The 17639-nt window shown below is 44.3% G+C and overlaps 1 protein-coding gene across 1 annotated transcript in view; it reads left to right on the forward strand.

The window, feature by feature from the left end:
• Positions 1 to 17639, forward strand: part of LOC141139695 (Golgi reassembly-stacking protein 2-like) — a 60660-nt gene that overhangs the window by 33273 nt on the left and 9748 nt on the right. The window contains exons 5-8 of the mRNA XM_073626074.1: positions 4607 to 4690; positions 6016 to 6166; positions 6974 to 7083; positions 7848 to 7936. Of these exons, the coding sequence (XP_073482175.1) occupies positions 4607 to 4690; positions 6016 to 6131 (200 nt within the window). The 3' untranslated portion in view covers positions 6132 to 6166; positions 6974 to 7083; positions 7848 to 7936. The remainder of the gene's footprint in view (positions 1 to 4606; positions 4691 to 6015; positions 6167 to 6973; positions 7084 to 7847; positions 7937 to 17639) is intronic.

Raw genomic sequence — 17639 nt, forward strand, 5'->3', positions numbered from 1 at the left:
GAGCCATTGATCTGCTTTTCCTCACTCGCGTCTGACAGACGCGAGTAGAGGAGAGCCGATCAGCGGCTCTCCTGACAGGGGGGTCTGCGCTGAATTTTTATCAGCGCAGCCCTCCCTCGGATGCCCACACTGGATCACCAGGGAAGCCGCCAGGACCACCAGGGAAGCTCCTAAGATGTGGATGGCCAGGTACATCCCCCATGGCCATCCACATGTGAAAATGAATGCCCAACATATGCCAATCAGTACCCACAAATGGGCACTGACTGACACCTCTATGGCACAATAAAAATCAGTGATGCCCAGCAATGCCACCTATCAGTGTCCATCTCTGCCCATTAGTGCCGCATGCCAGTGCCACCTATCAGTGCCACCTCATTGGTGTCCATTAGTGCCGCCTTATCAGTGCCCTTCATTGAAGAAGAAAACATACTTTTTTACAAAAAATTTTAACAGAAAGAAAGAAAACTTTTTTTTTTTTTTTTTCAAAATTTTCGGTCTTATTTTATTTGTTGCGCAAAACATAAAAATCGCAGAGGTGATCAAATACCACCAAAAGAAAGCTCTATTTGTGGGAACAAAATAATAAAAAAAAAATTGTTTGGGTACAGTGTAGCATGACCGCGCAATTGTCATTCAATTTGCTACAGCACTGAAAGCTGAAAATTGGCTTGGGCAGGAAGGTGTATAAGTGCCTGGTATTGAAGTGGCTAATTGACAATTGCCCAGTAATGCGACGCTGTACCCAAATAAAATTGATGTCCTTTTTTTTTCTTTCCCCCACAAAAAGAGCTTTCTTTTGGTGGTATTTGATCACCTCTGCAGTTTTTATTTTTTGCGCTATAAACCAAAAAAGACTGACAATTTAAAAAAAACATTTTTTTTTTTTTTACTTTCTGCTGTTATACATATCCCCCCAAAAAAATGTAAAAATAATTTCTTTAGGCCAATATTTATATTCTTCTACATATTTTCGGTAATAAAAATCCCAATAAGCATATATTGATTGCGCGAAAGTTATAGCGTCTACAAACTTTGGGATAGATTTAGGGATTTTTTTTTTTTTTTTTATTGGTTTTTACTAGTAATGGCGGGGATCAACCATTTTTAGTGGTAGGACTGCAGCGGACAAATCTGACCCAAGTGACACTTTTTGGGGACCAGTGACACGAATACAGTGATCAGTGCTAGAAAATATACTTATTACTGTATAACTAACACTGACAGGGAAGGGGTTACCATCAGGGGTGATCAAAGGGTTAACTGTGTTCCCTGCTAGTGTTTTTCTAACTGTGTGGAGGATGGACTGACAGGGAGAACACAGAGATAGCTGTTCCTGATTACTAGGAACAGAAGATGTCGGTGTACTTCCCTGTCAGAACGGGATCCGCCTTGTTTACATAGGCAGATCCCAGTTTTGCCTCTCTGGAGCGATCGTGGATGGCCAGCGGATATCGGGTCCGCCGGACCCACGTTTTTTCTTCCCCGCTGTGCAGCAGGTGCCCACAGTATCTAGTGCACAAAACAACGTACAAGTACATTGTTTCGCGCAGTAGAGCAGCTCTGCCACAGTATATATGCGTTGGGTGGTCTGTAAGTGGTTAAAAAAGAAAAAAAAAAAAAAGACTGGAGCTCTTAAGTATCACTAGATGTGAATTTAAAGTTGGTTAGGCAGGCCATAGATTTTATTTTTAAATTTTTTTCCCCTGCAACTACGGGTTGCAGGAAAGAAAAATTCAAAACATGCCATTCAGGATGGGACTTTAGAGGTACTGGAACCCCCTCCCCCTCTCAGAATGAAAGTCAATAGATGGGTAAAGGTAAAAAAGTATTTATTACACAAATGGTAAAAACACGACATACTGGCTTTTTAGGGGTTAGACCCCCCAGTAATTGTTCCTTCACATACTAACAAAACAATAACAATCACCCCTGGAAGTAGTTTCCTTCCCGCATGTGATAGATAGATAGATCTCCAAAATAGGTTACAGCAGGGAATAACTCGTCCCGGCCCGTTGCTTTTCACCTCTATTGGGTGCAGGGGATATGTGTGGTTGTGAACAAAATTGATATAAGAACAGAACATTTAGCGATTTCAGGAGAGATGCTTATATTCCTCACTCCACTGAGATGCTGAAAAATTCACATAAACAGACATGTGGACAAGGTCGAAACCAGCCCTACTTCCAGGCTGCAGACACCAACCCCAGAGATCAGGGAACAGATGCCAAGAAGCGTAGACTTGTATGGTCAAGAAGCCCAAAATTGGTGATGTCTCCTAAATGTGCCTGCAAAGAATGGATGTAATACCTCAGATAACAAATCCCCCTTAGGGTATGTCAGTAGCCCAGAGGATCCAGGGAAACACTACAACAAAGGGCAACAGGCGCCGAGGAGTTGCCCCACTGACCTGAAGAAACATGCCTACAGATCGCCTTTATTGATGCGTTTCTTCACAGGGTTCAGGTGATATGTGTGGTTTGGCACAACTAAAAAAAACAAAAATATATACATAATACACAATCCATAAACAATGAGCATTTATTATTTACTTTTATTGTCCTCCAACTTATAACTGATATAAGAACAGAACATTTAGCGCAATGTCAGGAGAGATGGATATAACCCTCACTCTGACCCTGGTTGAAGATGTTGGAAAATGTGCAGAAACGGACACGTGGGCGAGGTTGAAACCAGCCCTACCTCCAGGCCGCAGACACCAACCCCAGAAATTCGCTCAACAGTCAGTGTTGATGGGGGAATCCCCCCTGTGGAGCTATTGTGTTCTCCCTGCGAGGGGGGTGCGAGAAGCCATCCCTGTTGGGAGAACACAGTGATTATTACTAGCGTCTATACCTGCTGTAACAATCGAATGAAAATCCGGCATGCTGTTTGTACCTAAGTTGATCGACTTGCGTACAATCAGCCTGCCTGCCCATACATGGTTTGAATCTTGGACGCCTATGGCCGGCTCTAGTTGGAAAGGTTTTCTTGTTCAATCATTTTAATTAACAATTTCATATGTACGAATAGATCAAATGTATAACGTGTATAAAGGCATCAAACGAACAATGTTCATATGGTGTCTCATATTTGAACAGCGTTGTCTGACAGCTTTCTTATCCAATTTTATTGTGCAAGGGGAGAAATGAGAAAAGAGAAGAAGCAATGTACAGTTGTGCTCATAAGTTTACATACCCTGGCAGAATTTATGATTTCTTGGCCATTTTTTTTAGGGAATATGAATGATAACGCAAACATTTTTCTTTCACATTCATGGTTAGTGTTTGGCTGAAGCCATTTATTATCAATCAACTGTGTTTACTCTTTTTAAATTATAAACACAACAGAAACTACCCAAATGACCTGATCAAAAGTTTACATACCCCAGTTCCTAATACCGTGTATTGCCCCCTTTATCATCAATGACAGCTTGAAGTCATTTGTGGATGAGGCTCTTTATCTTCTCAGATGGTAAAGCTGCCAATTCCTCTTGGCAAAAAGCCTCCAGTTCCTGTAAATTCTTGGGCTGTCTTGCAGGAACTGCACATTTGAGATCTCCCCAGAGTGGCTCAATGATTTTGAGGTCAGGAGACTGAGATGGCCACTCCAGAACCTTCACATTATTCTGCTGTAGCCAATGATAGGACGACTTGGCCTTGTATTTTGGATCATTGTCATGTTGGAATGGACGGACAAGGAGGAGGCTGGACGGCGCAGACTTCATATACGCCCAGCCCTGCTGTGAATAGGAGGGGACATTGTACGGCGTAATATGGCTTTCCTTCCCCCGCATCAATACTGACACAGTGGCAGATAACCTGACTCGAGTATAAGCCAAGGAGGGCATTTTCAGCACAAAAAAATGTGCTGAAAAACTCAGCTTATACTCGAGTATATACGGTAAATTTTAAAAACATTAGGGAAAAAAAATGTCTGCTTACCAGAAACCCCTGTAGCTAGGCAGTCTTCCTAATCTGCCTCTTCCTAGTCCACAGAGCTGTTCCGTCACTTCCTCCTCTTCGGTGAGCTCCCCCGTTGTCTTCTGGCACCTGTGTGTGTCCCAGAAGATGACGGGGGCCATTTACAAAGCACCGCACGACTCGCACATGCACAGTAGGAAACGGGCAGTGAAGCCGCAAGTCTCCACTGCTGGTTTCCCTTAGTTTCAATGGTGGCGCTGGCACCCGATCCGATGGACGGATCGGCCTCAGGGGCTGACATCGCGGGCTCTCTGGACAGGTAAGTGGCCTTATTAAAAGTCAGCAGCTACAGTGTTTGTAGTTGCTGACTTAAAGCGGTGTTCCAGCTGTTTTTTTTTTTTTTAACTACAGAAGTTAGTTAGCAATGTTTAAAGATACTTCAACAATTGATATGTGAAATAGTGGGCTAGTCATGACCTACTCCTTTAACTGAGTCCATCTGAAGTTTTCAGAACAGCAAAAAAAAAAAAAAAAAAACATTTTGTAATCGCTTCTAATCCATATATGTTTTTTTTTATTAATTTTTTTGTGACAGGATCTTGTGCATTTCAGAATAGTCTCCATCCACTATACTAATATGTATTGTATAGCTCTAACATTGTGTGTGTTTTTCTTCTCCTCAGGTTTACCCACAGTTCCTGTATTAACCCCACAAATGAATAATTCCCTCGCCTTTGTTTGTCTAAACCCAGCAGTCTCTTTGCCAGGTAATATTATGTCGGGCTGCTTTGAAACACTTGATATTACAGAACGTGTGTGTGAAATTCTAAAGAATGTTGTAGATTCTCTTTATGAAATCCCCAGAGTGTGTTGGGTAACACAGTTGACAGACCAGCAATTGTCAGACTTAAGGTGACATCTGAGGCTCTGATTGGTACTAATCAGCAATTACAGTACTCTTACACTTAAAATGAACAGGGCTCTAATATTTGGGGTTGACAATTTCAGATGTTTGACATAATGGTTTTGTTAGGTTCATTAATTGAATAAAACAAAAAAAGCCCAACAAACTTTGGTTTATAAGATTTATGCCGCGTACACACGGTCGGACTTTTCGACAGCCTTTACGACGGACTTTCTGAATGAACGGACTTGCCTACACACAATCCACCAAAGTCCGTTGAATTCGTACGTGATGACGTACGACCGGACTAAAACAAGGAAGTTCATAGCCAGTAGCCAATAGCTACCCTAGCGTGGCTTTTTGTCCATCGAACTTCGTCGAATTTCGACGGATTGATTTAAAACATGTTTCAAATCTAAGTCCGTCCAACTTTTGAGAAAACAAAGTCCGCTGGAGCCCACACATGATCGAAGTGTCCGACGAAATCCCGTCCGCCGGGCAAAGTCTGCCGTAAAGTCCGCTCGTGTGTACGCGGCATTAGGCTTTGTTCACACTTGTTGCATTGCGGAACACAAGCAGAATCGCACACTTTCCCGCAGTGCTCAAAATGTGCTGCCGTTTTACAGATGTATGACAGTGCCATGAGTTCTGAATGGTACCACACACATCTCACTAATGTGTGCCTGTTCACTTATGCCAATACATATGGTACCGCAGTACCATGCACTTTGACGCAGTGAAATTTTTAAAGTGGTGCAGGGATCTTTTTTGTGCATTTATCACACACAGCAGCCCTTTCAAATAAATGGTCTGCCCCAAATGCGACACACAGCAATGTGCAAAAAAGAATGCACACAATCGACCGCACCTCTGTGGTGTTACCGAAGTCTTAAAATACATAAAACAACCTTATATATAACATATTATTATTATTATCATACAGGATTTATATAGCCCCAACAGTGTATGCAGTGCGTTACAATATAAAAAGGAGACAATACAGTTATCTCTGTTTACTTTGATAACAAAATACACATTTATAGCACTTTTAGTGGTTATTAAAGTTGGCTACACTTTAATTTTCATTCTTTAGCAAACTGACTAAAATAATTAGTAACGTGATTGCAATGTGAGTCATATTAATAATGCTAACGATTGTCCTTCCAATTTTTTTTTTTAATCCACTAGGGTATTCTTCAAGGATGCAATCCAGATGTGCGCAGGATATCTCTTCCAACAAGACAAGCAGTATGACATATCGTATGACACAGGAGATAAAGCAATACAATGTGGTCGCCATGTAGATATATTTAAATTCTGGCTCATGTGGAAAGCAAAGGTATATAAAGTGATTTTCAGGGGCTTAGCTGGGACACAGGACAGCAAGAAGAAATCATGCACAACGCTTCTTATGGCAAACTCATAAAGTCCTAAACACAAACTCTGCCTATTTTTGCCACATAATCTTCATACAGCAAACAAAAGTCCATACACATAGGGGATGATATACAAAAGGCAAATAGACTGTGCACTTTGCAAGTGTAGTTGCTCCAGAGATTAGTAAATGAGGCAAATATTCACTGTGCAAAGAACACCCAATCGCATGCAAGACAAATAAAAAAAACCGCATTTTTGCTTGCACATGATTGCATGATCAAAGTCAGCAGAGCTTCCCTCATTTACTAAACTGCTGCAACTGCTCTTTGCAGAGTGCATCCCCACTTGCAAAGTTCGCAGTTTATTTTCCTTCAGTAAATCGACCCCATAGTATGCTAAACCCTATCACTGGGGCTTGGTCACAGAGCACTGGCATCCCCATGCAGGCAGTCTCATTCATGTCAATTGGGATACAGCTGATGCACAGACACAGCCCCTGTTCCAAACCTGACACCCGCATGGCCCTAAACACAGCTTACATCCCTATGCAGGCAAACACGGTCCTTGCATAAGTGTACACTGTGGTACGCACGTGTGAACGAGGTTTGAAATTAAATTTAACGGCAATAATCCTCTATGTGAAACATGTCTAGAATGATCATAATAATAATGACAATAGTAATGCTACATAACCACCAGCTCCTGCATGTTTAGTTAAGGACAAATAAAAACAGGATATTGATTTGATATGTCTTTCTTTTTCAAACAGGGCACTGAAGGGTTTGAACAACAGATCAACAAATGTTTGGAGCTCTCAGAATATTTGTACCAAAAGGTCAGCAATTGAGAAGACTTTGAGATGGTCTTCAAAGGAGAGAGGTCAGTATCTCAACATTCCAGTAAATAGGAACAATCACATCACATACAAGAAACATCTGAATGTGTAATATGTAACAATACTGCTGAAACAGTGTTTCCCCAATATCTTACAATTTCCCAAAGAACTAACAATCCAATGAGTGTCCTATTAGGGCCAATTGCCTAATCCTAGAAAACTCTTAGGATTAGTTAACAGAAAATACCAGCATGTTGAAGATATCAAGTCAGCACTACACATTTTTTAACACTTTGGAATGTACAGTAACATTTATAATCAAAGGCTACTAAAAAAAGCTTATAGTTTTGGCTCCAAAGAAATTTGTTTGGGGCTCATGTACATGGACCCATTTGCCCATATAGTGTAGAGAAATGGGTTTATTTTAGTGCTTGAGGGCTCCTTGTGCTGTGTAGAGCCAACCATAGGCATGAATGGGTGAAGGTGGCTGCATGTAGTTATGCATCACTACTTGCATAAAATGACTTACACACACACAGGCAATGTCCCAAACACACAATACCTGCAATTGGGACATTACATCTGCTTGCATGTACCACATGCAAGAGTAGGGCCTTATATTTGTATATGGCCACCTTCACACATTCATGCTTATAGGTAATGTACGCAGCACCATTAGCTCCCAGAAACCAAAATATTCCAGTCTATTTACGCTACATGGGCGAATATGCCCATGTGCATGAGCCCTAATACACCATACTTTCATGTTACTTTGTGTAAAACTATAAAATTTCTATATATTTTCCAGCCTGAGCACACAAATGTTTGCTTCTGGTATATCCCCCAAGTCTTCGGGGGATTCCTCATTGGGAAGAGAGGCAAGAGAAATTACACGAGGTGAGAAATGATCAAATCTGCAATAAGGCATTGTAACCGTTTACACACCACTGTGAAATGCATAGATGGTATGGATGTAGATGTGGTTCTTAAACCAATAATATATGAATTAATTAACTGACAAACTGCCACAAAATACAAAAATGGTTCAGCCCACTCGCAAATGGAAATGCTGGAGAAGTAAGCCACCAGGCAATTTCCTAAATTTCTTGAGGTTTGTTGATATCTCTGCACTAGAGTTCCTGGATCTGCATACCTGCTGTGGCCATTATAAAGGTTTCTGCATATTTTCCTGACTATAGAGCGAATTAAAACAACAAATGGATTCTACCGTCTCTCTCCCGTTTAAATAAACCAAGTGGAACATGGAGTCCTTGACTTTCCACCTGGAATCCAAGAGCCAGTTATGGTGGAGAAAAATAAATGGCTAAATAATGGCATTCCCCCATGGAGATACTGTTGCTGTCAGCATACAGGGACATGGCAGTATGAGTAGACATTGGGGATGATTTGCTAAAACTGAAGACTGCAAAATCTGGTGTACAGTAGCTGTGCATGGTAGCCAATCAGTTTCAATAAATAAATAAATAAAGCTTTGACAAAAAACCTGGAAGCTGATGAAGGTTTCTGTGCAGAGCTGTACCAGATTTCACACTCTCAAGTTTCAGTAAACTAACCCCCATTGCCTTTTTTTTTTTTTTTCGTTTTTTATTTAAATTTGAACAAAACAATACAAGAAAAAAATATATACATTAACATAAAAAGGTATGAAAACAAAATTACAATCACTATGGTAAAAAAAAAAAATAAATAACATTGGTACTATATAACATGACACAAAATTTCTAAGGTGCCAGAGTTCCAAAGATAGGGAGCCATCCAACGGGAGGAGTAGTCCCCCCCTAACCCCACTTTGATGACCTGCTTAACATGGTCTCTTAAGTGTTGACAGACTCCAAACGCTGCCACTGCAGGTTGAGCTACTGAATCTAAGGAGAAAATATCCTTCAATAGGGATTCTATCCTTTAATCCACAGGATCCCTGAGCCTCTGAGCATTGTCTACCGCAGAAGTCAGACTACAGAGGAAATGGCGGCATCAACGGCCGGTATCCCCCACATCTTTATAAACATTTCTTCAATAGGATAAAGTGTTGAAAACTTATCCAGGCGGAAAAAACGTTTCTCTGGGTGATCCCACTCAGAGTCAATGAGCTTTTGCAAGTACATTATGAACAGGAAAAGCATGTGTTGTTTGAGGAGGCTTCAGTGACCCTAAAGAAATAGAGGGTTCTTTAACTGATTCAGATAAGGGTACTTTAAATGTGGAGCGGACCCATCCAGCAAGGATCTGTATTAAGACCTTTTTCATCCTGAGAAGCGAAGAGGGCCCTTCTCCACTTGATTCCTCAGAGAAGGAATCATCCGTCCCATCCCGATCCTCTGAAAGGGATTTTTCTCCCCTTTCCCAGAGCTCCTCTCTTGAGGGTCCTGGGAAATAGAGGAAGACCTAGTGCGTTTTCTTCCACTGAGTGAAGATGCAACTACGGCCATTAATCTTTCCTCTATACCATTAAAGGTTGAGGAAAAAACCTCCTGTGTAATATATACAGGGGTTGAAGTGCCAGAAGCAGGTGTAGCCCCTGACCCAAACGGCTCTCCCTGGCTAGCCGTCCCTGGCCCCTCGGGGGGGGGGGGGGATGCTGCAGACAGGGGGTCCTCAGAACCTGAATGAGATCCCCTAGAGTCTCTGGTTCTTGGGGTGTTTGAACCTCTTCTACCCATAGTGCAAAGCAACAAGGTGGAGGTATCACAAAATGAACAGTGACTGCTGAGCGATGTAGTCTGGCTAAAAGCCTTGCTACCAAATGCCCAGTCTGGTGTTACCTTAGTAAATGCTGCCTACGAGAATGCCTGTGTCCCACAGTACATGCGACCGTCAGCTCTGTGTCCCTCCAAAAGGCTTAGTGCACCTGTAATAAGTGCCTTTAATAGGCTGCAGCCGGCTCTTGGGCGTCTGAGCACACTGTGCTGACGCCCCCCCCCCCCTCGTTTTTCGAAAACCGCACGCTTCCAGTGCGAGACGACCCTCTGGAATCAGCATGGGGGGAAGGCTGGGGGAGGGGGAGGAAGGAGAGAGGCCGGTAGAGATGGGGCCATGCACGTGGCAAAATGGCGGTGAAATTGAGGTGTTTAACTGCCTTGCAACCCACCTGCGGCCTCCCCCTAGTCTGGGGGGAGATATCCCTAAGGAGAGCCCCCATCCCATCCTACCTGAGCCGGCCGGAGGAGCTTGTGCAGCGTGAACACTTGAGACAGACATCAGCATGAGAAGGTATGTGCTCTTGGCAGCCCCCGGTGGCGACAATAGGCATAGCATGCATTTACCTTAACCAGTTGCCGACCGCCTAACGCAGATATACTGCGGCAGAATGGCACGGGCAGGCAAAATCACGTACCTGGTACATGATTGCCTTCCCGTGGGCGGGGGACCCCCCCCCCCCCCGGTGCCCAAGGCGGTCGGCTTTGGTCAGGGAGCGTTCAGAGATGAGGGGGAGGCCATCCATTCGTGCCCCCCGCCCCCCCCCCCCCCCTCGCGATCGCTCCCAGCCAATGAGATCATTCCCCTGCCTCTGTATTGTACACAGAGGCAGAGGAAATTATGTCATCTCTCCTCGGCTCGGCATTTTCCGTTCCGGCGACGAGGAGAGAAGACTGCAATGTGAGTAGAACATGCCAGGCATACTTTACCCCCCGATTCCCCCCCCCCTCCTCCATCACACTGACACCAAGCAGTTTTTTTTTTTTTTTTTCTCTGATTACTGCATTGGTGTCAGTTTGTGACAGTTAGTGTGGTAGGGCAGTTAGTGTTAGCCCCCTTTAGGTCTAGGGTACCCCCCTAACCCCCCCTAATAAAGTTTTAACCCCTTGATCACCCCCTGTCGCCAGTGTCGCTAAGCAATCATTTTTCTGATCACTGTATTAGTGTCGCTGGTGACACTAGTTAGGGAGGTAAATATTTAGGTTCGCCGTCAGCGTTTTATAGCGTCAGGGACCCCCATATACTACCTAATGTTTTAACCCCTTGATTGCCCCCTAGTTAACCCTTTCACCAGTGATCACCGTATAACTGTTACGGGTGATGCTGGTTAGTTCGTTTATTGTTTATAGTGTCAGGGCACCCGCCGTTTATTACCGAATAAAGGTTTAGCCCCCTGATCGCCCGGCGGTGATATGCGTTGCCCCAGGCAGCGTCAGATTAGCGTCAGTACCGCTAACACCCACGCACGCACCATACATCTCCGTTAGTGGAATAGTATCTGAACGGATCAATATCTGATCAGATCTATACTAGCGTCTCCAGCAGTTTAGCGCTTCTTCAGTCAGGGCAGTTTGTCGGCTCTACGTGACTATCTTTGCCCTCGTAAACCATAAAACTACATGTATAGCCTGTGGCCCTGTCACAGAGCTTATACATCTTGACCACGTATCTGGCACGCTTGCTGGGAAGGTACTGTTTGAATGACAAGCGGCCAGAAAACTTAATCAGGGACTCATCAACGCAGACAACTTGATGGGGAGTAAACAAGTCTGCAAAACGTTGGTTGAAGTGGTTTACGAGGGGCCGAATTTTGTAGAGCCGATCGTATTCAGGGTCTCCACGAGGACGACAGAGTTCATTGTTGTTGAAGTGCATGAACCGCAAAATCTGCTCATATCGTGCCCTGGTCATGGAGGCAGATAACAAGGGCATATGGTGAATTGGGTCAGTGGACCAATATGACCGCAACTCACACTTTTTAGTTATGCCCATGTTGAGGGAAAGGCCCAGAAAGATCTTAAATTCGGAAACCGTAATTGGTTATCAATCGCTGGCAAGGGAGGACTGGGGAATAGTGGCGATGTGTTGACCAGCGTACAAATTGCTTTGGTCCTCAATAGATCTATAGAGATCTTCGGTGAAAAACAGCGAATAAAAATCAAGTGCCGTAGAATCAACTGTTTCCACCTGAATTCCGGGTTGGCCAGTGAATGGGGGAAGTACGGGTGCTGCAGAAGTGGTGGGTTCCCAATTAGGATTGGCGAATGCAGCAGGAAGGGCACTATGGGCACGACGGGCCTGTGTTTGTCTTCTTGGTGGCAGTGGGACACTACTTCTGCTTGCCACCTCACCAGCTTATGTCACACATCACCCACTCTTCTAACCACTTGAAGACAAAGCCCTTTCTGACACTTTTTGTTTACATGAAAAAATAAATTTTTTTTGCAAGAAAATTACTTTGAACCCCCAAACATTATATATTTTTTTTTAACTAAATGCCCTACAGATTAAAATGGTGGGTGTTTCATTTTTTTTTTCACACAGTATTTGCGCAGCGATTATTCAAACGCATTTTTTGGGGGAAAAACACGCTTTTTTCAATTTTAATGCACTAAAACACACTATATTGCCCAAATGTTTGATGAAATAAAAAAGATGATCTTAGGCCGAGTACATGGATACCAAACATGACATGCTTTAAAATTGTGCACAAACGTGCAGTGGCGACAAACTAAATACATTTTTAAAAGCCTTTTAAAAGCCCTTACAGGTTACCACTTTAGATTTACAGAGGAGGTCTACTGCTAAAATTGCTGCCCTCGATCTGACGTTCGCGGTGACACCTCACATGCATGGTGCAATTGCTGTTTACATTTGACGTCAGACCGACGCTTGTGTTCGCCTTTGCGCGAGAGCAGCGGGGGACAGGGGTGCTTTTTTTTTTTTTTCTTTATTATTTTTTTGCTTTTTTATCTTATTTTTAAACTGTTCCTTTCATTTTTATTTTTTTAATCATTTTTATTGTTATCTCAGGGAATGTAAATATCCCCTATGATAGCAATAGGTAGTGACAGGTACTCTTTTTTGAAAAAACTGGGGTCTATTAGACCCTAGATCTCTCCTCTGCCCTCAAAGCATCTGACCACACCAAGATCGGTGTGATAAAATGCTTTCCCAATTTCCCAATGGTGCTGTTTAGATCTGGCGAAATCTAAGTCATAAAATGCTCGTAGCTTCCGGTTTCTTAGGCCATAGAGATGTTTGGAGCCACTCTGGTCTCTGATCACCTCTATGGTCAGCTGGCTGAATCACCGGCTGCATTCTCAGGTTCCCTGTTGGGACAGGAGAGCCAGAGAAAAACATGGAAGACGGTGGGGGGAATTCCCTCCCACTGCTTGTAAAAGCAGTCTAGAGGCTAATTAGCCACTAGGATTGCTTTTACATGAAAGCCGACCGCTGGCTGAAAAGAATGATACCAAGATGATACCTAAACCTGCAGGCATCATTCTGGTATAACCACTCAAAGTCCAGCAACATACCAGTACGTTGCTGGTCCTTGTTGGGCATATATTGTAAACTTAATTTTCATGCAGCCTGTGGGCTGAACGAAAAAAAGATATTGATCGGTGGGTATGCCCACCATTAGAATACCTCCCTTCATCCATCCACTTCTAATGATGGGCATACATGCACCGTATATATATGCCGAAGCATGGGGGCATCCTCCCACAAAAGGCAGGAGCAAATCGCTCCTCCACCCACTGCTGCCCCCACGCTTCGGCATATATGCTGAAGTATGTAACTGTGGTGGTGAAATCACCTCCGACAGCGCTGGAGTCACGGCTTTATATATCGTGGGAGCAAACGCTGTTGCTGTCAAGATAAATAAATCCGCTCTGCAGCTTAATGGCATACCTGAAAACAAAAAAAATGGTTACCAACAAAACACAGTAAACAGTAAAGTGTAACAAAATTGCATATCTGAAAAGCAAACATGGTAAAACATAATAACAATAAAACATTGCTGAATAGAATACAGTAAAAAAGAGCAGAACAATAGAGAGAGAGAACACAATAAAACGACAACTATTTTTGTTTTTTTTATTCTATATTTTTTTTGTTTATTTATTTATTTTTTTTTACACTTTTTTTAGTAACTTTAACTTTTGTAACTGGTACCAGGTTTGGGTCTCTCAAAATGCGATGGCATCTTGGGACACCCTGTGAAAGTGTGTCCTAGTCTGTGCAATGCTGTACCCTACGCTAAAACTCAACTAGTGTATGGTAGCGTTCAAAACATTCACCAATCCATAGACCAGGATTGTCAGGACAGGAGGGACAATAATACCGGGTGTCACGCCTAAATCCGCGCTTGCTACAGACACGACATCTTCTTTGGGGGGCTCGTTGGGTAGGGGTACTCGAGAGGACATAAGGAAATGCCTCTCATGCAGCCGGCTTACTGCATTTGGTTGGGGAAGGTGAGGTGGAGCACCGTCTGGAAACAGAAGGGCTCTGACGATCTCTTCCTGGAATTTAAGGAAGGATCCAGTCCGTCCTGAAGCTCTGTATAGCACATGAGCGTTCAGCAAAGCCAATTGAAATAAATAAACAGACACTTTTTTGTACCAGCGTCTGGCCTTACGGGCAACTAGGTAAGGCGCCAACAACTGGTCGTTGAGGTCCACCCCTCCCATATTTTGGTTATATTCGAGGACACAGAGGGGTTTCTCCAGAACACCAGTCGCCGTAGTAATTTGGACCGGCGTGTCTGCACGAAGGGAAGTAAGAAGGAAAACATTCTTATTGTCCCTCCACTTCATAGTGAGCAAATTATTACACTGCAAGCAAGCTCTCTCCCCCAGCCTAAGACGGGAATCTACAAGCCGCTGGGGAAAGCGCCGGCGATTAGGTCGCAGGGTGCCACATGCTCCAATCTGATGATCAAAAAGGTGACTAAAAAGTGGCACGCTCGTATAATAATTGTCCACGTACAAGTGGTACCCCTTTCCGAATAAGGGTGAAACCAAGTCCCACACTATCTTGCCAGCGCTTTCTATGTAGTCAGGGCAGTTTGTCGGCTCTACGTGACTATCTTTGCCCTCATAAACCATAAAACTACATGTATAAGCTCTGTGACAGGGCCTCAGGCTATACATCTTGACCCCGTATCTGGCACGCTTTCTGGGAAGGTACTGTTTGAATGACAAGCGGCCAGAAAATGTAATCAGGGACTCATCAACACAGACAACTTGATGGGAAGTAAACAAGTCTGCAAAACGTTGAAGTGGTTTACGAGGGGCCGAATTTTGTAGAGCCGATCGTATCCAGGGTCTCCACGAGGACAACAGAGTTCATTGTCAATGAAGTGCATGAACCGCAAAATCTGCTCATATCGCGCCTTGGGCATGGAACCAGAGAACACGGGCATATGGTAAATTGGGTCAGTGGACCAATATGACCGCAACTCACTCTTTTTATTTATGCCCATGTTGAGGGAAAGGCCCAGAAAGAGCTTAAATTCGGAGACCGTAATTGGTCTCCAATCTCTGGCAAGGGAGGACTGGGGATTAGCGGCGATGTGTTGACCAGCGTATAAATTGCTTTGGTCCACATTAGATCTATAGAGATCTTTGATGAAAAACAGTGAACAAAAATCCAGTAGCGTAAAATCTGTTTCCTCCTGAATTCCGGGTTGGCCAGTGAATGGGGGAAGTACGGGTGCTGCAGAAGTGGTGGGTACCCAATTCGGATTGGCGAATGCAGCAGGAAGGGCACTATGGGCACGACGGGCCTGTGTTCGTCTTCTTGGTGGCAGCGGGACACTACTAGTGCTTGCCACCTCGCCAGCTTGAACTGCACTTATGGGACTCGCCACGTCACCACGTGATACTGCAGTGCTGGATATACGACCAGGGTGTACTAGGCCGCTGGTGCTTGCCAGTTCACCAGAAGGAATAGCGGTGCTAGTATTTCTCTGCTCCATACGAGGGACCTGCGGTTCTTGCACTTCAAGGACAGAAGAAGAAGATTGGGGTCTGGTATGCCTGACCTTAGCAGGGACCACAACTCTGTCGTCAGAGCTATCTGTCATGGAGCCGCTGTCCTCTACAGGATCATATTTTGAGCCTAAATCTGACAGATGAGTGACTTCCTCTTCACTATCTGTCATGCCCAGAAACGTGTAGGCCTCTTCACTAGTGTACCTTTGATTTGCCATTTTGGCCTCTAAATTTAGGGGTACACTAGTGAGACTCACAGGCAAAAAAGCTCCTGACTGTTAGCGACTGATTCAAAACGCTACCAAAAAACTGTTAGCGATCGCAGGGATCAGGCCTGACTCTGCGAACGCTGCAGTTATGTGTGCTTAGTGTTTTGTAAGTGTCAGTGATCGATCGATACTGCACTTGGGTGGGCTGGGCAGGGCTGGGCCGAGGGGGAAAACGCAGGTGCTAGCAGGTATCTGGGCTGATCCCGCTAACACTGCGTTTTTCGGAACCCTAAACTGCTGGGGATGCTAGTATAGATTTGATCGGATCAGATATCGATCCATTCAGATACTATAGCACTAAGGGAGGTGTATGCTGCGTGCGTGGATGTTAGCGGTACTGGCGCTAAACTGACGCTGCCTGGGGCGACGCAGACCTTATCTGACCCTAAAAACGTAACTTATATCACCGTCGGGCAATTAGGGGGTTAAACCTTTATAAGGTAATAAACGGCGGATGTCCTAAAACTGTAATAAACTATAAAAAACAAACTAACCAGCGTCACCCATAACACTTATACGGTGATCGCTGATGAAAGGGTTAACTAGGGGGCAATCAGGGGGTTAAAACCTTTAGTAGGTAGTATATGGGGATCCCTGTCGCTATAAAACACTGACAGCGAACCTATATACTTACCTCCCTAACTAGCGTCGCCTGTGTCACTAATACAGCGATCAGAAAAACGATTGCTTAGTGACACTGGCGATGGGGGGGTGATCAAGGGGTTAACCTTTATTGGGGGGGGTTAGGGGGGTACCCTGGACCTAAAGGGGGCTAGCCCTAACTGCCCTAACACTTATAACTGTCACAAACTGACACCAATGCAAAAAAAAAAAAAACTGCTATTGGTGTCAGTGTGACAGGGGGTACAGAGGGGGTGATGGGGGGTGAAAAGTGTGCCTAGTGTGTAATACTGTTAGTGTAGTGTTGGTGTAACTTACATTGATGTCTTCTCTCCTCGGCGCCGGAACGAAAAGACCGGCTCGAGGAGGGATGACATCACTTCCTCTCCCTCTGTTTACATTACAGAGGCAGAGGAAGGATTTTCATTCGCCGGGAGCGATCGGGAGGGGGTAGCCACAAATGGATGGCCTCCTCCCTCACCTCTAATCGCCCGCGAAGAAATGCCGGCCGCCTCCTACAGGTACGTGATTCTGCCTGCCCGTGCCATTCTGCCGACGTATATCGTGAGGCGGTCGGCAAGTGGTTAATGGGACGTCCCATAGCAATGCTACTTGACGGGAGGGAGAAACAACCCGCAGGGTACCCACAGACTTGAGGACTTATACTGCTGCCTGCAGTACACTGCGTCCAAAGGCGATATCCTCACACCTCCTTACATCCACCTGATAAAAAATCTTTTGTGAATGTATGCACTGAATACCAAATTTCGGTCTTACAGATCTGAGCCATGGAGGCCTGGTGACGCACTGCCCAAGAAGCACTAACCGCACTGATAAAATGCGCCTTAACTTGAAAAGGGGGAATCTTACCCCTTAAATCATAAGTTAGAATCATAACTTGCCGAATCCACTTAGGAACAGTGGATTTCAACGCTGCCTGTCCACTTAGGACCCTCTGGCAGAATACATAAGACATCAGTCTTAAGAATT

Source organism: Aquarana catesbeiana, linkage group LG04, assembly GCF_042186555.1.
Source record: "Aquarana catesbeiana isolate 2022-GZ linkage group LG04, ASM4218655v1, whole genome shotgun sequence".
Taxonomy (NCBI): Eukaryota; Metazoa; Chordata; class Amphibia; order Anura; family Ranidae; genus Aquarana; species Aquarana catesbeiana.